The 22,213-nt window shown below is 34.6% G+C and overlaps 1 protein-coding gene across 1 annotated transcript; it reads right to left on the bottom strand.

The window, feature by feature from the left end:
• Window positions 1–4,958: 4,958 nt before the first annotated feature.
• LOC104235229 (very-long-chain aldehyde decarbonylase CER1-like) lies at window positions 4,959–13,732 on the bottom strand. Its single transcript, XM_009788949.2, has 10 exons — window positions 13,566–13,732; window positions 12,725–12,951; window positions 11,056–11,288; window positions 8,899–9,118; window positions 7,918–8,293; window positions 7,717–7,824; window positions 6,329–6,529; window positions 6,153–6,251; window positions 5,491–5,664; window positions 4,959–5,404 (listed from the first exon to the last, which is right to left on the bottom strand). Exons 1-10 carry the CDS (start codon window positions 13,623–13,625, stop codon window positions 5,222–5,224), a joined length of 1,881 nt encoding a protein of 626 aa, XP_009787251.1. The 5' UTR covers window positions 13,626–13,732; the 3' UTR covers window positions 4,959–5,221.
• Between the last annotated feature and the right edge of the window lie 8,481 nt (window positions 13,733–22,213).

Below are 22,213 nucleotides of genomic sequence, written 5' to 3'. Positions count from 1 at the left end.
TATGTTTAAGATTAGACTTACATCCTTTCCATATCTCATGGTGTTATAGAGACTGACTTAGTGGAAACTTTATTAAGTAAGTATGTTGCTGCTTCCAAAGCATATCCCCATAAATTTATTGGAATATCAGTGAACCCCATCATAGATCTCACCATATCTAATAAGGTTCGATTTCTCCTTTCAGACACACCATTGTTTTGTGGTGTTCCTGGAGGTGTCTACTATGAGAGAATCCCATTCTCTTTGAGATATCTCATAAAATCTTCACTAAGATATTCTCCACCTCTATCAGACCTTAGTACTTTGATACTTTTACCAGTATGCTTCTCAACTTCACTACAGAACCTTTTGAATATTTCAAAAGATTCAGACTTGTGTTTCATAAGATACACAAATTCATATCTTGACATATCATCAGTGAAGGTGATGAAGTACGAATATCCACCTCTAGCTTGAATTTTCATGGGCCCACAAACATCTGTATGAACTAGTCCTAATAATTCAGAAGCTCTTTCTTCACTTCCAATAAATGGAGATTTAGTCATTTTTCCTTTAAGACAAGATTCACAAGTTAAATATGATTCAAAATCATACTTGTCAAGGTACCCTTCCTTGTATAACTTGTTAATTATTTTCTCTCCAATATGACCAAGCCTACAATGCCAAAGGTATGTATGATTTACATGATCATCTCTTTTCCTATTAAGACTTGAAACATGCATAATCGAATTAGCATTCACATTAGGCAAGACATAAACATCATGTTGGAGATAGCCATTCATATATAAATTATCACTATAATAAATAGAGCAAATACCATTGCCTATATTAATGCAAAAACCACGTTTGTCTAACATAGAAGCTGAAATTATGTTCGAAACAAATTTAGGAACGTAATAACAATCATCCAACATAAGTACTTTGCTCATAGGTATTATTAAAGAAATTGTTCCTACAGCTATGGCCGCAACTTTTGCACCATTTCTAACTTGTAGATTAACTTCTCATTTCTTTAGTTTCCTACTTATCTTGAACCCTTGCAATATATTGCATATGTTATAACTACTGCCAGTATCTAATACCCACAGTGAAGAATTAGTAGTAGCTAAAGAAACCTTGAAAACATTTTTCATTAATGTCTCACCTTGTTTCTTGTCCTTTAGAGTTGCAAGATACTCCTTGTAGTTTCTCTTCCAATACCCTTTCTTCTTACAATGAAAACATTCGGCATCATATACTGACTACAAGATCAAATCTTCAGAAAGCTCTTTACCAAGCTTGTACCCCAACTTTTCATGTTCTTCGGTAAGAACAATCACATGAGTGACAAGGGGTCCAACTGGAGAGTTTTCAATGCCCAACTGTGTATCAACTATCTTCTTAAGATATTCAATGATTGCAGTTGGATCCATATTCTGATGTTTCCTCTGGAGTTCAGAACTCATAGAAGCGAGAATGATGTATTTAATAGCAAGGCATTCCTCCAAGTGTTTCTGATAAACCTTGATGCCTTGAATATCATTCTCTGGTGGAATTATCTTTGCAGGGTAATCGATCACATCAATGAGCTTTTCATGCATGAGAATAATTCTCAAATTTCTATTCCAGTCATCAAAGTTTGGTCCTACCAACTTGTTGGTCTCAAGTATTTCATGCAGTGATATAACAGACATATTGAGAAATCTAAAATATAGAAAAGAAAAGACAATGATATAAGAACATATTTGCATATATCATAAAGACATGGACTTTTATCTAAATGATATTTTCACTAATTATTTTAAACTATTTACCCTCATTATAGTTTACGAAATCTTTATTTCTGTTAGTGGACTAAAGGAATCCTTTAACAATATGTATGAGTCTCTTGGAAGTCAAGTCGTTTCTCACATATATTTTAAAGGTAGGTACTCTTACCAATTGTATCCCCATACAATTTCCTTAAATAGTTCTATGTCAAATAGTCCCCTGGTAGTCAAGTCGATCCAATTAGCATAGTTGAGTTCAACCATCATGATAGCAAAGAACTTATTAAATTTTATACTCCCCCGAGTGGTCCAGGCGTCTAGTGTAAAATTGAATAATTCTTTCAATCCATACATCTAATGCAATAAATAATTTTAACATATTTTCGAACTATAAGTCTCCTGGTAGTCAGGCCGCTCCTTATAAACAAGAAATAAGTAAAATTATTTACCTCGATGGATAGCTCTATAATAAAATATCTTATATTTTATTATTTAAGAACTCAAATTTTAATGAGAGGGAATTGTTACTAAAATAGTTTTTAATAACATAAAGATCAAATCTTTTATAGCATGTGAATTTAGTTCAAATTATTTACATGCTTAGTCCTAAATTAATTTACATCACATGTAATAAATAATTCAAAATTATGTAATGAACAACCACGTGACATAAAAACGAAATTCAACATCTTCGAACATGTATATCTTATATATCACATAAAAATAATTCATGCCAGAAAACTATTATTAATTAACATCTCATGAACTAATAACAATTAAAATAACAGTAGAATCCAATAACCTATTATGGATTACCGTCGTATCTAATACATAAATTTCAAATTCAAGTTACGAACTATATCAATAGTTTAACTTATATGTATATATATTTTATTCACAATAAAATTATATCAATCCATATGCATTCAAACAATTTGACTGTTGCACAATACACATGTATTATGGTTTGAACTCTTCAATATAATCTTAAAATATTTCGTAAATAAATTTTAGACACAATAAACCACGGCTCTGATACCACTGAAGGATTACATATAGGTGTTCGTAACACGCAGCGGAGGACAATAACAATCCTAGGCAGATCTTTTCGTGTTTAAAATTTATTTACATGTCAAAGATCGGATCTGAGGCGTACCTGGTGAAGAGAGTCTCGTTTCAAAATTCTTCGATAGTGTGAAGACTCTATGCGTATCCACACCGAGACCGACCCTTGCTATCAACCCTTTGATCAATGAAACCCGCGAACAAATTGATAAAAATACTAAGCTGAGAATTTTCTCAAAACTTTCGGCGTAGTAGTAGCAAGATAGGAAGATAATTTTCTTGTCAGCAACGTATCTCTTATTTTGTGGCCTTTTCTTTCTTTTTTTCACTTACCCTCCTGCGTGAAGCTTTCATGTATACATATATACTGACATATACCTTAATTACTGACCTTTTCCAAAAAGGGTAGGAATAGGTTAATTAAGGCAGTGACTTCACGTGTAAGTCCAATTCCATATGGAGTACAATACTTCCATATAAAGAGAATCATTAATCCCATTTTAAATGGGATTGTGGTGGCAGACGTGGACTTTCCAGTTGATCCAATTCAAAGTTGGATTCAACTTATAACTCTTTTGTTAATATTTCATATTATTTATGAGTACCAACTATATATATCACATATATATTTCATCCAAGAGATATAGTTTAATTTTCTATTCCAAATAGAAAACTTCAATTTGTTCACAATATTAATTATATCCTCTGTGCTAGCAAAGAATACAATAATATTTCATTGGGCTAATAATTTAAATTTATTTGACTAGTTAAATTCTTTAATTTAATTATCGAATACTAAAGTAATTAATCCTTTAGCAAAGATCAGAACACTCGTTAGTGTGCGACCCCATAGGTTCAATACTAAGCCGGTAATAAATTGACCACATCAATATACTAATCAAGGGTGGGTCTAGCAACACTCCTTAACGATGGGATAGCATGAAGTATACAATTTACTCTCAAGAACCAGTAGAAGAATAATGTAGTAGATCCTTCTGTCCTTGTAGCTCTGGATCACCCTAGGATATTGTTCAACTGTCAAATCCTAATAGGCGATCAACTATGTATTCATGTCAAATATAATCGACCAGTGAATGACCTAAGAAACTCATTTCTTCTTTCATTCAATTTCCCTGGCCAAGGTCTTAGTTTGGTCGTTTATAATTCATGACAACATGGAGCTTAAACTCATTACCAAGAGTCGACAGATTCCATTTTGATCAATCACTAATTGTACAAGCATTTAATCGTACCCAATATCCTTTCAACTATCGCCCTAGGGCCATAGGTGTCTGGTATCAAAGCACAATAAATAACTTGTCAATTACTATGACGATCTCAGGTCAAAAGAAATTTTTACATCACATTCTTCAAGAGAATACCCTATTGACAGTTTATGGTAATTCTAACCATTAGGAATTATCCAATGAGTTGGTTCAATGATCATATCTCTATATGCATCATCTATCTATATAATTTAGTTAATGAGATCAACTAATCTTTATCCCGTAAAGACGATCACAAATATTGATCTAACCGGATTACTAATGTCCAAATTAATAATCCTACGATCAAGAACAAATTTAGATTAAATTATAAGAAACTTTACTCTCATTATCATGATCTCCGTCACAATATCAAGTCTCAAAATTTAATCAAGGACTTTATCAAATTAATCAAGCAATTAATAACAATGATAAAAGAATATCAAATGCCATATATATTTTATATCAAATAACGTTCACAAAATATGTTCAAATCATCAAATTGATCTAGAGCATATCTACTATATCCCTAACAGCTACCACTACACCAAATGCTCTTTTGACCATGAGTTCCCACGCCGAAAATTAAGTACTTTATCCGAAAAATATCCCTGTGATACACAGCCTAAGGAGGGGAGCATGGGTGCACGTGCCCCATGCCCCTCCACGTGAATCCGCCTCTGATTACAAGACTTGAATAATGTTGAGTCCAAGTAGCACGTAGCAGCAATATATAACGTAATTAGAAGAGACAAGTTGACATTTTGAATTATGAAAGGCATCAAATTTTGGTTGAAAACACACAAAGCAACGAGATGAAGCAAAACCTAGAAAGCAACGCAATTGGGCTTTTTAGTGAATGGCTTTGTACTCAGAAATATTTCATCAACCACTCATTTCTTTATATTTCTTTGAAAGATTGATCTTATATATGTAATAGATCACGTAATACAGTACTCCTACGTCCGATCCGGAGAACGAAATTGATAATTTAAAAAATAAAAATAAAAACCCTGAAAAAGGTCTTACACAATAGGAACAACAAGATTTGACATCAAGTTGATACTTTATATAGTATGCATTTTAATTATAAGCTCATATGCCACCACACTCAAGCTAGAAATTACAACACAAATGTCTAACTCAAGCCTTGGATTCAGAAGCAGAAGCCGTAGTCAATGGGCTAAAACCGTGATCAAGACTTGCTTTCCAGACTTTCTCAATATCAAACATCATGTTCCCACACTCATGCTCATTCCAGCCTTCCAGCGCGTGCAATATTCCAGCTACTCGCCACGCGCTCATCACTCTTCTTGGAAGCCAATTCTATTGTTTTATTAAAATAAAAGATTGAATTTTTTAGTGAAACTGAAAAAAGAAGAAAAAACAAAGGGAATTTAGTATATTATTACCTCACAGGAGTCCACGTTTTCAAAGTGTTTTGGAGTGATCATGGCTGGTGTGTGAAAGTAGAGGCAATCTTTGCGAGCTTTCCTTGGTGGGAATTGTGAAAAGGGAATGAATAATGTTCCTTTTGGTGCTTTCAATTGTTCATCTTCACTCAATCCATCCCCTACTAGCCATATCTGCAATCCAATGCTTTATTAAGTACAGTAACTTTCTTATTTACAAATCTCTTTTTTCTCTTGTTCTTCTTATTTAACTTGGGGTGGGGGAAATTCCTTTTTTGATTCATCCCTAGCCTCATTCAAAAATTGTTTTTTATTCAATCCGCAAGAATCAATAGAAAAGATAAATCCCTTATAATACATCAGATCCGGCTCGGGAGGGAGGGGGGGGGGAGGCAGGAGTTTCAAATGGTATAGATGGTTTGTTTTTAATAAAGAGTTTAAGTCACATACGTTGTTGGTGTAAAAAAAAAAATTTGCAGTACTATCAGGTAGTCCAATTAATATCTATAGGTGAGTTTTCTTAAAATATAAAATCTATAATCTTGAAAATAAAATAAGCTACCTGCTATAACATATAAATGTGATCTACGGGTAACTTAAACTCTTTAATAAATAATCAAGATTAACAATCTTATTCATTGTTTTTCATCATTAATTTGTACCTTTGAAGCATATGTTTTTGAGGGAACCAAATTAGCTGCGACTTCAGGGGTAAGACTTGATTTGAGCTTCTTGTACTCTTCTTCTCGCAATGTCACGACCTATCACAATCACAATAAATGAGAAAAAGGACAGTATGTGAACAAATTAACTGTTTGATTTTTACAACTAAAGAGACCTTGACTCCCCCTTGGCATAAGGCAAGGGCAATGGCATTTGCAACTTTCGACAAATGGCCTCCAAGGACCACTTGTGTGGTTCCTTTAGGAATGGAGTTTAGGACCACAGCAACAGCTAGGCTACTTCCATCAACCACCTTCACTTTGAGCTCAGGATGCCTTCTTATGTAAAGCTCACCATTATTATTCAGTTGCTCCTCCTGTAAAATTTCATGTATCGAGGCATGAGAGTTAACTATCACATAGAAATTAAATTTCTCAAAGTAAAAAGTACAAATAGGCATTATTTGAATCATAGCTAGTGGTCATAAATTCTCAAATTGTAATAATATTACAAGATCCATCAGTCCCAAAAAAAATTATACTAACCAGCTGGTGGATTAATTGGGTCATAATAGGTGGTGCGCCTTTTTATAAAAGGGAAAATGGCCATTATTACCCCTGTACTATTGTAAATAGAACATATTTGGCCGAATCTGCCATTTTTGTCAATGAGCATTAATTTGAGGCGAGAGGATTTTGAGTTTTGAGGTCCTTTCCATTGTCCAACATAGTCGAATTTTTCCAGAGATATATCCAACCATTGTTAGCTGTTGCTTTGATAGTCGAAGAACTTCCTTTGGACTCGACAGATCTGGGACTTCACCGGAGTTCATTCCGGTCAACTCTTTCCTTTTCCTTTAAATTTTGCCTTATTTAATTTAAGGGGTTAAATTGGGTTCACTACTAACGGGTCAGTGACTGCAGCGGGTCTTTTAAAATTGGTCGCTGCTTTTGTCGTAACTGAAGGAGAAAGAAAGAGAAGGGGAATAGTTGAGTGGAGACTAGACTGACTTGGCAGCTGACATGGAAAAAATGGAGAGGGTCAGCTGCCACATTGGCCATCCATTAGGATTAAGGGCAATTCCAGGTTAATAATGACCTTTTTTCCTTTATAAAATATAGAAATTTCTAGTAATTTTTGAAATTGTTAAAAAATTCAAAGGTAATATTTTGGGCCAAAAACAGGTGTAGAGCTGGTTTTGGGATTTGAGAATTTTGTTTTCAAAATCTGCCAAAATTTGGATAAAATTTATACACAAATAGATTTTACCAAAAAAAATTTAAAAAAAACTTGACAAAATCTATGTCCAAACGGGGCTTTAATACTTCCTCCGTTCCTACATGGTAAGGTTCATTATGTGAGGGTAAAAGTACTCTTATCATTTGTGTGAATTCGGATATAAATTTATTTAGAAATTACAAAAATAGTACTATACACCATAATAGTTAGTAATTTAAATTATTTATAAAATATTTTCCAAAGGCATGGTAAAAAAGAACCTGAATGACTCTCAAAATTATTGATATTGCCACATAAATTACAAAAAAGGAGTATGTTACTCGCCTGATTTAAGAGTCCAAGGCTCAGTACTTTTATGCCTTTTCGGTCTGCTTCCATGATAGCTTCCTCAATTAAATTGTTAATCGTCTCTCTTTGCCATTGCATAAAATACTGCAACCAAATCAAGAAATAGCCCAAAAATAAATAAATACTTGAATAGCAAACATAGTGAAAATGTCGATAAATATTAGTATAAATACTTACTTGTATGCGATATTTTGGGATCGCCCAAGTTTGCAAATTCAGACTCTTGAACACATTTCTCTCAACAGTAAATGTGTGACCATAAATCCAAGTAACCATCATAGACCACAATGTAACAGGCCACATTAACCAAAAATACCACTTAGATGTGTAAGGTTCCGAGGCAAAAGAAGCAAATCCTAGCCTGAGATGGTAAATGGATTCTGGGGTTGTTAAGTGTGTTAGGTGCACCATATCGGGCGACTTGCCTTGCCTTTCAAGTGATTTTTCGTATAATGTGTCTGAAGATTTGTCCAGTGTATCGTAGATGTAATCGTACATTGGCATGAAAAGCGAGTAGTTTGTTCTAAATTGAGTGTGGTGGAGTGAATGGTACCTGTGCAATAAAATAACTGCCGTTAGCTAAATGCGTTCTGAAAAATAAAAATCTTGGGAAATTTGTAAGCTTACTTTATTATGTGCGTCACACAACTACGTCACACAACTGACATTAGTTGTGTGAGGCTTTATTTTGTCTCAGAATAAAGTGAACCCAAAGTTTTGAGGACCCAAATGCGTAAGAATTGGGTCCATTTTGTTGTGAGACAAAGCATCACACAACTGACAAGTTGTGAGGCGCAAAATAAAATTTTTCTTATGTATTCAACTCTTTACGGAAGTATAAAATATTTTTATTTTAATAAAGTTCGTCTTTCCTCGAGTAATGTTTAATTCAAAAATCTACTTTGATATATATATATATATATATATATATTCTACTTTCTGAGACAATAATAATGATTTTACAAACTCTAAGGGCTACATTTGACTTGCTATCTCTCAATTTTTTTAAAGCTTAAGGTCTTCCTAAATTTCCAAAGAAACATTGCTAGCTAAGTGAATACATAAGTTCGACAAATAAAGGAGAATATATTGATGCACCAAAAGAAGATATATATAAAAGATAAGACAAATATATAAGTAGAGGAATAAGAGACTTACGAGGGTGTATACATCAAGTATTTGAGAGGGGGGAAGCTGGAGAACATCCATTTTGGAATTATCTCAAAGTTGCAATGGCCCATGTTGTTCATAAAATCAATATAAGTAATATATCCACCAAATGAAACTATTGAAGCAGTCCCAGTTAGCACAGTTGTGAGAAGTGGTATGGCAAATAGCAAGAAGTATGCTATATGCTCTGCAAATGGATGAATCACAGCTGCGAAAACACAGAAATTAACTTTGTAAGGTATTAATACATGGTTTTTTTTTCATTGTTATATGGTGGAAAGTGTCATAGAAAATATAGATTAAATTAAACATCAAACATAATAATTGCACTTTTGTCTATATGTTCTTAAGGGATCTTTATAGAAATAATTAGCCACATTCACTTTTTATTTTTTTCTAGCTGGTACACATATATTAAACATGATGATATTGATATAATATGTGGATATACAAATATTATACATATATGCCGCCTATTTTTAGTCTAAGCGGTCGGATGGACGGCTATTTAGATTTATTATTCTTAAAAAATTATGAGCTATTAGCTACTCCATTTATTTTCAATGTTAAGAACTTCAAGTTTTCTGACTACCTATATATGTAGACCAATTTAAAGAGTCATAAAGAGCCAACTATATTGCTCTTTCATTACTTTTATAATACACTATTGTATTTAACTATTTGTTTGTTTATTTTTTTATCAAATGAATATATTAACTTAGCAGTTCTTTAATTTGTTGCTCTCAGGTTCTTGTTTATTGTTAGGTGCATCTTTGCGGACCTGCATAACGTGCAGTCCTCCATAAATGGGACAGAATTTTAATGCGCGCGATAATACTTTTTTAGAATTAAAATCCCACCACAAAGGTTGACTGCCAAAACAATGAGGGCTCTTTAATTACAGGATTGTTGTGTTTTTTATCTATATGGGAGAATGAGATAATTAATCCCGAAATAATTAATTATGAGATGATTTGTTTTCGTCAAAATAGTACGGTATAGTCAGTTTTCGGACTGGTCATTCAAAAATAGCCACCATTTACGAAGTCAATGAAAAATAGCCACTATTTTGCTGCAACAGAGACCGGTCCCGCATAATATACGGGAGTTCGATGCATCTGTGTACGAACTCCAGCATATTATGCTGGACCGGTATACTTTGCTGACTCCTGTATAATATACGGGAGACTGGAGCACCGGTGCTCCAAACTCCAGTATATTATACTGGACATTTATACTTGCTGGAACTCCAGTATATTATGCTGGAGTTCTAGTGTACTTATGCTGGAACTCCAACATATTATGCTGGAGTTCCAGCATAGTTATCCTGGAACTCCAACATATTATGCTGGAGTTCTAGCATAGTTATCCTGGAACTCCCGTATAATATGCTGGAGTTCAAGCATACTTATGCTGGAACTCCAGTATAATATACAAGCGTATTTTCCGGGTTTTGAACAGTGTTTTCGCTCAGATTTATCTTTACATGAAAAGTGACTAAATTTCGATTACTTTTGAAATTGAGCTATTTTTGAATGACCAGTTGTAAATCTGACTATTTTTAAATTTCGCTCAAGTATTGGACTGTCGTTTTCCATCAATTTACCGAGGCCCATGCTTCTTTTCTGCACCTGTGTGCTTAAATTAGAAAGGGTTTGTTTTCAAAGAAGATTTGCTCTGAATATGGTAGGGTTCATATCGTGCCAGCTTGAAATTTTGAAATTTAGAAGAGAACGTGCTAGAAAAATAGGCCTTCAATTCTATAGTTAATGCCCCAACGTCATGTCTTCATCTGTATACTTCACCTAACAAATTAATATTTTTAATTAACCAATTCCGTAACTGAATCAACCCTTCAAAATTTTGTATCATCATATTTAACTTGACGTAAAATTTAAAGAAGAAAAAAAATACTTGATACATACAAAAAAAATACTCTTAAAACTTGCTGTTTTAAAACATGTCATAATATTTTATTACCATAAAAATATGTCATTAATTAAGGATGTGAAAAGTTTTAAAGTTAACGATTCTTCTAAATATAAAAACATGTTACTACTTTATTTAAACAGATTAAAAAAGAAAAGTGTGTCAAATGCTCTTGAAAGTTAATCAAATGTATCTGTTGAAATTGAGATGACTTACAAGTAATGGGTTCAGTCGCAACGGAGGAATGATGATGAGAATGATATCGAGAATAAAGGTAATGGTGGTGTAAAGCTCTGTGAAGCCAGTAGTAGAGAAATTCAACTGGACCAATATGGAGCAAAGCTGTCATAATGATCCCATCCGTCCTCCAAATAGGCATGTGATGAGACTGCTCCAGCTTTGTGTATCCGTAATAGAACAACAATCCGTTAAGTATGATTTGATCATCCCTGCAAATATAAACTCAGTTATATAAACTAATTTATGTTATATATTATCACTCCGTTCTAATTTATTCAAGTTGTTTGATTAGATACAGAGTATAAAAAAATTACTTTTGAATCTTGTAGCCTAAACATGTCATAAATATTTTTACGGTTATAAGATCATGCCATTAAGCGTAAAATAAGAAATTTAAAGTAAAATGAGTTCATGAAGAAAATATTTAAGCCAACTAAATGTGAAAAATTATCCTTCGTATCAAACACACCATGAAATAAAAAAATGTACCGACACCAAAATGGGTCTTGTAGCTACAAGGGATTTAATTATGCGCCGCGTGAGGAGCTTCTTAATGAATGGTCGCTCAGGACTCCCATGCAAAGATAGATAAGTGTCTTTTTCAGAAACCTAACTTAGTGTGTGCCCCCACATCTCCAAGCTTGGTGCTATTGTTATTATGTAATGTACTCCTTAATCTCTAAGATTGGCTCTTTTTGCCTATTGGCATTTACTCAATAAAAATATCTCAGATAGACTGATAGAGGCATGTGTCTGACTGAATAACGCTCTTAAATTTTCCAACCATATTAGCATATTATAGACAAAATATTAAGGTTTATGTCAAGATATAGTGTATGAAATTGTGGGAGGGGAGGGGGTTGGCACTAGTGGCGTAGTCAGGAATTTCACCAAGAATGTTAAAATTTTAAACAAGAATAATTTTTTTTGTGGATGAATGGTGTTTGTAGCTTGATTTTTAAATTATAAAATTTATTTAAGAAATAATTTTTAGTTAAAAAGTTACTTTTGAGATTGGTTGTTTATTTCTACACAAATTTAAGTTTTAAGAGATCTTATTAGCAAATTATTAATTAGATTGCAAAAGAATCAAATAGACCACACATGGTTGTCTTTGTTTAGTTTTGGCAAACAAAATGGTCAGAGCTTTGAACCCGGGAATAACACATCACTTTGAACACCTTGAGCCACTAGACTGTCACACTCAATTGTGTTAAGGGTGTTCAAACTATAATATACAATATATTAAAGTAGTATTTAACTTATATATGCAGTATTATTATTTTTCGGTAAAGGGTTTGACCACACATGACATAGGGTGGCTCCGCCAGTGGTTGGCACAAAAGCACTTTGTCAGGGTATTGTTAAAAGGAAAAAAACATGACAGGCATCAAGATGCAGGAGGCTTTTTTATTTTTTATTTTTTTTTAATTCGTAATATCTCCAAATATAGCTAGCTCTCATTGCATAGAAGAAAAAATATTTGGTACTGCATAAAAGCACATAGTATATTTTTTCCTGCAAAATTGGCGAGACACTTTAACTCTCCAAAATAAACACTTTTTTGGGGAAGAAAAGAAAAAACAAAAGACAGTTTTTGTTTTCTAAAAGTTTGACTAAACTGGCTGTTAGAAAAGATACGTACCAGTTTCTTTCTCTGTCAATTTGATCAAATTCAATGGTCTTGTCAACAATTCGGTTATCGCCCTTGGCAGTTCTGTAGCGAGATACGGATATCCATATCTGATTGTGAAGCATTCGGAAGAGTAGAAATGGGAATATAATTAAGTATGTCATATCCCTCTTGCTTTCATCTTCGCTCATGAAGAATGAGTTTAAGCTGTGAGTCACATATGGTGCCAAAACCACGTACTACATTCAAACAAAATAAAGCCCATGTCAATAATTAATAACGTCATAATTCAACGCCCAATTGTTTGTTTAAACTATTTGTACAGACGAAAGAAGGCAATACATGGTGATAAGTTGACAATGACTACCGCACATCAGAGAAAAAATCTACGAGAATTAGTGGTATATGGGACTCAAATGTACACTGTGCAATATGCATGATTGCTACATATTTGTCCTGCTTATTGGATGCATTCAAGGACTAGGTTTTCTTTAGCAACATAGAGAAAAAATAAGAAGATAGTTTCTTAAAATCCAACTTCTTAACCATACATGTTTTACGGTATAATTTAGCATTGGCGAAATTAGAAATTTCATTAAGGATGCTCAAAGTGTATATATATATATATATATATATATATATATATATATATCACCAAAAGTAGAATTTGACCTATATACATAGTCTAAGTTTTCCTAGGAAAGGTGTTCAACAGACCACATCGATCATCCTTCACTTGCTGCAGTGCCGCCTTTGTAGTTTAGTATACATAGATATTTGGACTATAAAGGGAGAATAAATGAAACGGAAAATTCAAGAGAAGCCATGAGAAGGAAGATGAGTCCGTATATACCTTGAAGTTCCCAAGCCATGTCCATGGCCATTCTGTTAGAATGCCTGGTTTAGAAGCCATGTTTTTGTGATGTTTAATGACGAGTTTAAACTAAAGCACTCTCTAGCTTTACCCAACCTCTTTTCCTGTGCCCTTTTGAGGCTTTGCTTCTGGTTGGACAGAACTGCACTATATAGAAGTCCCTTGTAGTGGCTAATTAAATATTGTCATTAATGTGCTCTCAACGCTCCCTAGTTGCTATGTGACACGCATCTCTTTTACAACCATCACTTTTACTAATTCACCTTTACTTCCAGGCTCCAGCTTGCAGAAATTCTCTTTGAAGATTATCCACCGTGCATAGGTCTAATTTTTGGATGTGGAACATCTTTGACCGCAATGATTTATAAAAGTTATTAGACCTCGACCTTGTTTAAATGATTTGAATTAATCTAGAAAATAGTAACTGGCCTCTGATTAGTATTAGTTTTTCATCACTTGATCTAAATCGTTCAAATCTTATTTCAATAAGTGCGTGCCTGTGTTTTTTAAAATTCTTTTTACAATTACTTATTTACTCTGAAGAGGTTTGAATTATCACATTTTTGGAATTTGTATCTTGTTTCATGTGTTTGAGATTTTTGATAGGTTGTAGTATATTTTGAGACTTGTTAGTTGATGGTTGGCTAGAAACTCACATTTTAAATTATATTTCGCCCTCTAGTTACTACACTTTAATTGTACTTGAGGCTAATTGTTAGTATTTTGTACTTCTTACGTGTGTTATGTTGTATAGGATGTAATTTCGAGTTGACAAGCAAGTTTAGAGCTAAAATAAATGAATTGGAACTTTAAAGCCTGAGTAGAATCCCAAAGAATTAAGGAGGGATCGTGTTCGAGGGCTAAGTCTGGATATTAAAAATTGAGAAAAAATAATTACTCTGGAAAAAATACACACCGCGTCGTGGGGCGCGTCGAGGGGCGTGGGGTGCTAGTACAAAATTGTTTCCAACTTTTTCCACTTCGGTTTGAAAATGATAATTTCGTCCGGGCTCGTTCCCACATGGCATAAATACACCAAAAACACGATTTTTAGAGGACTTTAGACCTACGGAAGATTGGAAGAGCATTGGAAACTCAAAGCACAAAGATTCATCATTTTTTCCTCACCTCAACACCCGAGTTTGAATTGAATTCATGTTTTCTTAATGTCACGCCCCATTTTCTTGCGAAAGCGGGTTACGGCATCGTGACAACTCCTTTTGGAATGGGAGACAGAGTGCCAAAGGAGAAAAGCACCACCTAACGATTTTTAAGGTGCGTTAGGGCACCTATTTGCAAATAACTCTGTTTGACCAGTCAACGCCACCAAAGATCGGGTAAGGGATCAAATTACCTCAAAGAGAATGTGTTATGCACTCTTCAAGGTCCACAATTGTGGGTCCCGGGCGAACTTAAGATTATGTGGATTACTATTAAACTAGGTGATCAAATAAACAAAGGGAGTTCAGAAGTCAATTTTTTTTATTACAACATAATTTGTACAAGTCTTACACGAATGCAGGAATACAATTAATTATAATCACGCTCAAAGAAGGAAAAAGGAAGGGGGGGGAGGTCCTAAGTTTTTTAGCCTAAAGGATCACCCCGTGCAACATAAATAATACTTCGCAACTCTTTCAGAATAGAGAGTTACTCGTATTATTCAGCGGGCACAGATTATCATTTCTTGCTATCCGATTACTATGTTAAAGTTGTTACCTAAAATCATTCTAATTCAATTCTAAGTCGTACCCTACGCGTGCACTACCCGTCCCATACCTATGGTCCAGGAGGTATTGGACCTCTATTTGGGTGGATCTAGACCTTACTTAGGATGCTCAGAAATATCATAACTAGGCGACATACAAAAACACATTGGACTTCACATATAAACGGTTAAGGCTCAAGTTTTGCCTCCACACTTAAGCAGCAAATGAACGCAAAACAAATTCCAATTAAGCAATTCAGAATTGAGAAACTTAAATCCCTATAGATGTGATTTCTATGTAACAAGGCATCAAGGCTTGCAAGCAGTTTCATAGGCCAAGCGTTGCTCATGGACATGATTATACGATTTGCATGCTGGTTAATGAAATTGAAGATTTTTGGTTATTAAGCCTGTTGTGTCTAGGTGACTCGTGCAATAAGGAATAATGAAAAGACTATTGGGAGGATCCCATAAGTGAATTATAAACCACATTGAGAGGTGCAACATTGACTCTTATTAAGACGAACAGTGATGTCTTATAGACAGGATCTCTAATGTTTAGCACTTGGAGCTGATTTTATTATTACACTCAATCCTATAAACATGTTTTCTAGATGAATAGTGCGATGCAGTAGTGAATGAGATGATTAAAATCCTATAGCCATGGTTTCTAGTGAACAATGCAAGATAATAACAAATGAAGTGACCAAAATCCTATAGACATGATTTCTATTGGACGTGCTGAAGCAAATTGAAGGAAAGTTCAGTGACATTTGTTCCTATAGGTAGATTTTCTAGTGGCATGTAGCAGTAAGAATGATTGTAGCATTTGGATTCATGTTTGCTAGAAAATAGTGTGTATGTGTGTGTGTGTGTGCGTGCGCGCTTACCCTAATGACATGGTTTCTACAGTGCACATATAAATTAAACGACACATATGGCAAGTAAATCAACGAGTCATATAGGCATGTTGTCTACCCCTTTTATACAGACATTAAGAATCTAACCCTTCCCCATTTTTACTAATACCCCATTGTTTATTACAAAGGTTATTACATACCATATAATAAAGTTGTTACAAACGTGGTCCAAATAATGATAGTAAGCCCACAATGGGTCCAAAGATATACCAGCACTGTCTGGGCCTTCAGCACTTCGGATGCAGCATACACAGACTTTCAATAAAGAGCCATGTTCATCAATACAACCCAGAATCCATAGAAGAGCTCAGAGCCAAATCACATAATCATATTGCCAAGCATTAAATTACTTAACCAACCAGCTTACATGTTCATAGGATAATAAAAAGAAGGAACTAGGATAATTCGGGTTCCAGCATTAGAAGAAGTGATTAGGGACCCAAATCCTAGTGTGTTAGAGTTCTCAAAGGTCTGAAATGGACCCCGAGCAGTGATCATACTAGGGAGGTTAGTAGTAAAAGCCTTGGTAGCCTTGGCTTTCAGTTGGCTAAAAATAAGGAGTTCAGAATTGCATAAGTAGTAAATGAGGGAGAATGGACAATGGCTAAGGGACAGAACTGGGGGTACACTTGTAACCTAAAGGAGACATAGCCAAGTTGAGTAACTAATCAAGTAGGCTAGTAGGTTCAGTAGGATTTCCACACACATCAAAGTACCACATAGATAGCCTCATACTAAAAGAATTTGGGGAAGCAACAGGTTTGTAGGATATACATCGATTATCATGCATGACACTAAACCAATTAAGACCTAAGAGGTCCAAATTAAGCTAAGTATGAATCCTAGGGTCATGCTAATCAGTATTTAGAAATAATGGAGGACACACATTGTAGTAAACACTAGAAGAGGGTATCAAATAAACCAAAGACATACTGAGGAATCATATTACAATAGAAATAAGATCATAGTCGATAGACAATGGTTTTAATTGAAACATATTGTACATGCAAGACAAACATTGCAAAGATTCAAAGCAGTGTGAGATAGCAAGCACATGTAAGTGTTCTAGGGTTGACACAATAGACTAATTAACTAAAGAAGGTCTAAGTTATGCCATAAAACAAAATGGTTCAAACAGGGCATGGGAAACAAGTTGAGGTAACTGTTAAGATCTTAATCAATCACTAATGGGGTATGGGGATCATATTGAATGACGCAATAGCAGGGGAACATATTACAATTAACATAGAAAGTTCTAGCACAAGTATGAAGCATTCACTATAGAGATTAAGGACAAAGCAAGTAAGCATGTTTTAGGGAATATTCAGACACCAATACACTGGCTAAACGAACTCAAGAGGATCAGATTATCCAAGTTAGACTTAGGCAAACTCAGAACTAGCAGCATTAGGAGGAAGTTAGATGTTAAAAAGACTTAGAACAAGGTAGAATTAACAGAATCTGTATAAAAGCAATCAGAAAAATATATTAAGCCAAGGATTTCAGATGTGAGAACACATGCAAATCAAAGACATATAGGGATGAAATTACAAAGTGAAGTATCTTATAAGAGCAAAAGATCCACAAGAACCCAGAAACCTCGGTGCGTCAAGGTTCCTAAGAGCTTCAAAAGGACCGCGGGCAATGGTTGCACCCAAAAGAGCTCAAATAGTAGATTCTCAGTGGCCTTGGCTTTCAACCGTCCACCACAAAACAAAGAACAAGATAATAAAGGAATTCGCACAGCAAAGCCTCAAGTTTTAGTGAGATTATATCGATTCAAGTCTTGTCTTAAAGGGGAATGGGGAAGGGTTTATATTGCAGTAAAAATTGAACGAACACAAAAGGAAACAAAGTAAATCAAACAACAAATAAGGAAAGAAAGCATGAAAAATCATTTCAAAATAAATTTAAGAGAGAAATCAGGTAAACCCTAGTTTTTTAGGGAAAGCGAAATCAACAGAGATTTGAATGAAATCAGACTCACATAATATGGTATTAAACGTATATAGACGAAATAATACTCATAATCAATGATTCGAACCACATTTTGTTCGATTTCAGAATGTATTGCTTGCCATGTTTAGGAAAGTACTTAGATAACACCATAAACGGACAACCAGTACCAAAATATGTTAAATATGGCAAAAGAATAATAGTCGAATCCCATTATCTGTGGGATTTGGAGAGGGATTAAGGGGAGGCGGATAGGGTTCGTGAAAATATAAGAGAAGAGAAGAGAGGATACATAGGCGGCTGGGCAGAGACAATAGTCTCTAGGGTTTATGTGGGAGATATAAGGAGAATTGGGGAAAACGTTGTGGGCCGTTGATCAATTTTGATCAACGACTAAAATTTTATCATGCTGGGTCATTTATTTTCCGGACTGGGCTGGGAATTGGGTCATTTGGAGTGGTCTTGGGGTAATTGGGATGATTCTGGTCTGAAAATTTGTTAAAAATTGGGTTGTTATTTAAATACACAAAAATTATCAAAACAATTTATAAAAATACTTAATAAATAAATGAAAAATATTATTTATGCACTAAAATGATTAAAAATAATAATTTAGCATTACAAATATATAGAAGGCTACTTTGACAAGCAATTAGATATGAATATAAACTATTGTTGAAAAAGTAGATAAATAGCTTAAAAATGTAATGTAATTGTATGAAATGAAGTAAAAAAATATTTGAAACATATATTATAGGTGAAAAATAATAATTTAGGTAAATAAGTCATCATAAAATAATTCAAAGGGATAATTAATAATTATTCAAGTAATTTAAATGCAAGAAAATCAATTTAAAAGCTCCAAAAATTATGGAAAATTGTAGAAAATGCTTGTATAGATTTGTAAACTAAACAATGATGCAAAAATGATGTTTTGAAAGTATATATATAGTCTGAAAAATTATGAGGGCAAAATTGGATATCAGCAGCTATCCCTCTTTACCCGAAAATGATGAACAAGTTGTCGGGTAAAGAAAATGATGATCAATTTTGGCTGAATTGAGTGAGGAATGATGTTATTTGGAAAGAATAGGGGCTGAACCCTGGTTCCCGAGTTGCCTACATATCCCTGGTGTTACAGGAATTAGTCCGTGTGTAGTTCTAGATCCAACGGTGAACGAAACAGATGGTGTTGTTACAAGAATGGTCGTATGTTTTGGAAAGGGTTCTTTTGGTGTAGGACAGTATTAGATGAATTTATGCAAAGTCATAAATGTGAGTTTGAAATGCTATGGGTGTATCACAAAGCTAATATCTGAACGGTCATAGAGTAAAAGGCGGGTGATTGATGGTGGTCAGTTATGTTTGAGACAATTGATAGATGTGAATGCTATGAACGGAAACCAGAGCGATGATTGCTCCCGTTTGGAGAACTATTACTTCCTGGATTACGTGCAAAACTTAAAACACGATGCATGCAGATATATATGGGTTATTGCGAGAATTTAAATATGATGAAAATTCTCTTTGGACCATGAAGGTTGTCTTTGGACGGTGAGGATGATGTGTGCAATAAGGGATTCGCAGGATGTCCTCGGGCAATGAAGATGGTGCCTTCGGACGATAATGCCTTTGAATAATGATATGCAATACTGAGAGATCCTCATCTCATGGAATGGTGTCTTCCGGCTATGAGGATGATGCCTTCGGACTGTGAGACTTTTGGATAAAAATGGCGATGTTTCAGCCCATGAGATGCAAGGATATCATGCTTGGACATATGCAAAATAAAACAAGACAAAGCTTAGTCTTGTGTAAGGTTAGGGTAGTGGTTAGCCCCAGGCGAATAGAAGATAGTGCTAGGTCATAAATAGCGTAAATGGAGATAGCATTTGGTCTTATTCAAGGACAAGGCAATGCTTAGCCTTAGGCAATTGAGGAGGCAGTGCTTAGCCTCATGCAAGAAGAGGAGACAATGCTTAGTCTCAATGCAAGGAAAGGTAGTGCTTAGCCTTAGGGAGGCAATGCTTAACCTCATCAGAGGAGAAGACAATGTTTAGTCTCATGCAAGGAAAGGTAGTGCTTAGCCTTAGGGAGGCAATGCTTAGCCTTATGCAATTAGGGAAGCAATGCTTAGCCTTATGCAAATGGGAGACATGGCTTTGTCTCAATGCAAGGAAAGGCAGTGCTTAGCCTTATGCAATTGGGTAGGCAATGCTTAGCCTCATGCAAAGGGGAGGCAATGCTTAGCCTCATACAGAGAAAGGCAATGCTTAGCCTTATGTAATTAGGGAGACAATGCTTAGTCTCATGCAGGAATAGGAGACAATTCTTAGTCTCATGCAAATAAGAGAGGCGTGCTTAGCCTCATGCAAGGGAAGGGGAGACAATGCTCAGGGTCATGCAGAGATGGAGGCAATGCTTAGCCTCATGCAAAGAGGAGACAATACTTTGTCTCATGCAGGAAAGGCAATGCTTAGACTTATGCAATTAGGGAGGCAATGCTTAGCCTCATGCAGGAATAGGAGACAATGTTTAGTCTCATACAAGGAAAGGTAGTGCTTGGCCTTATGCAATCGAGGAGACAATGCTTAGCCTCATGCAAAGAATAGGAGACAAATGGGAAAGTAAAGTATTTCTTAGCTGAAGCTGTTTGTGCTAAATAATTTGTTGTCTTGATGGAAGCATCTTGATATATCTGCGAGTATCGTTGTCTTATTGTGCCTGCATTCAAAGAAAAATTGTGAGTTATGTGGGGGGAAGGTTAGTTCCCGCTCTTGTCTTCCGCTTTGCCTGTGCTCCTGTCTTGAGATCCTGTTTGAGTTACCCTAGGTAACATCTGGCTGCTATAGAAATAAAGTTTCGAAAAAAATATGCATGCGTTCGATAAATATAATTGTTTTAAAATGTAGTAGTATGCGATATCAAGTAATTTAGATGAATTGCTGACTGTGACACATTTTGGGGACATTGCAACCTCATTGCCTTAGAATTTTGAGGGTTCCCCTCAAAATTCTGCCCCAATTTTAATGCAATACTTTGGTTGTTCCGTATATGACGAAGTTGACTAAACTTGCTTTAGAATTTTGAGGGTCCTTCTCAAAATTCTGCCCCAGTTTTCTGATCATGGTAAAATGAAGATTTTATTAAGATGTGACCAAACCCGCAGGGCTTCTTACGTATCCCTTCTTAAATGGGAATCATGTCAAGCGTAGTTCAGTTACATCAAATGAAGAAATGTAAAAAATCCTAAACATAGTATCTCTTGACTGCGTCTGAGTTGATAGGTTTTGGCCAAATCTCTCTGTCCATGTTGATATCCAATTTTTTCCTATATTTTTTTTATGTAAAGTACCTTGCAAAATAACATGTATAAGCATATATGAGTATTTTCCAAGACTGCATTGTTTTTCTTAAATTTTCAAAGATTTTTAAATTAATTTACTGCCCTATTTTATCAAGAAAACGCAACAATTATCCCCAAAGTTATTATTTTGGTGATTCATTTATTGGAGTCTCATGTTTATATTAAAATATAGCTAAGGTATTTTTACCCTTTTTTTTTTACAAATTTATTGGGTATTTTTTAAAGATAGAATTGCATAATTGCAATATTAGCCATTCTAGGTTTAAATTCATCTCATATTCATAAAATGAGATTTTATATTTTTAAATCGATAATCATGTGTTATAAATCATTTTTATGCTTTCAATTTATTTCTAAAATTAATTTACTATTTTTTATAATTTTAAAGGGAAAACTAGTTATTTAAATAATAGCCCAATCCGTTTCAATTTTAGCCTAAAATCTGACCCCTAATTGGACCCCAATTTCAGCCCAATTTCAATTTAAACTCGACCCATGCCCCAATTACCCCTACCCAACCCAAAACCTTATTAAATCCTGGCCGTTGATCAAAAAGATTAACGACCCTCATCCGTCCTTACCTTTTTTTTATCCAAATGACCCCTACAATGCCCCTATCATTTCTCACTCGTCTCTATCTCTCTACTTCTGGTTCTATTTAGAACCTTCCCTCTCC

The sequence above is a fragment of the Nicotiana sylvestris genome, chromosome 12 (genome assembly GCF_000393655.2).
Source record: "Nicotiana sylvestris chromosome 12, ASM39365v2, whole genome shotgun sequence".
Classification (NCBI taxonomy): Eukaryota; Viridiplantae; Streptophyta; class Magnoliopsida; order Solanales; family Solanaceae; genus Nicotiana; species Nicotiana sylvestris.
This window is presented reverse-complemented; position numbering and strand designations above follow the sequence as displayed.

Excerpts from the sequence above, each read along its gene's own strand:
- LOC104235229 (XM_009788949.2), bottom strand. The coding sequence starts at position 13,625 with ATGGCTTCTAAACCAGGCATTCTAACAGAATGGCCATGGACATGGCTT. Across the intron at positions 9,119-11,055 it reads TGCGACTGAACCCATTACTT|CTGTGATTCATCCATTTGCA; the intron begins GTAAGTCATCTC and ends GTGTTTTCGCAG. Across the intron at positions 7,825-7,917 it reads TCCCAAAATATCGCATACAA|TATTTTATGCAATGGCAAAG; the intron begins GTAAGTATTTAT and ends ATTTGGTTGCAG.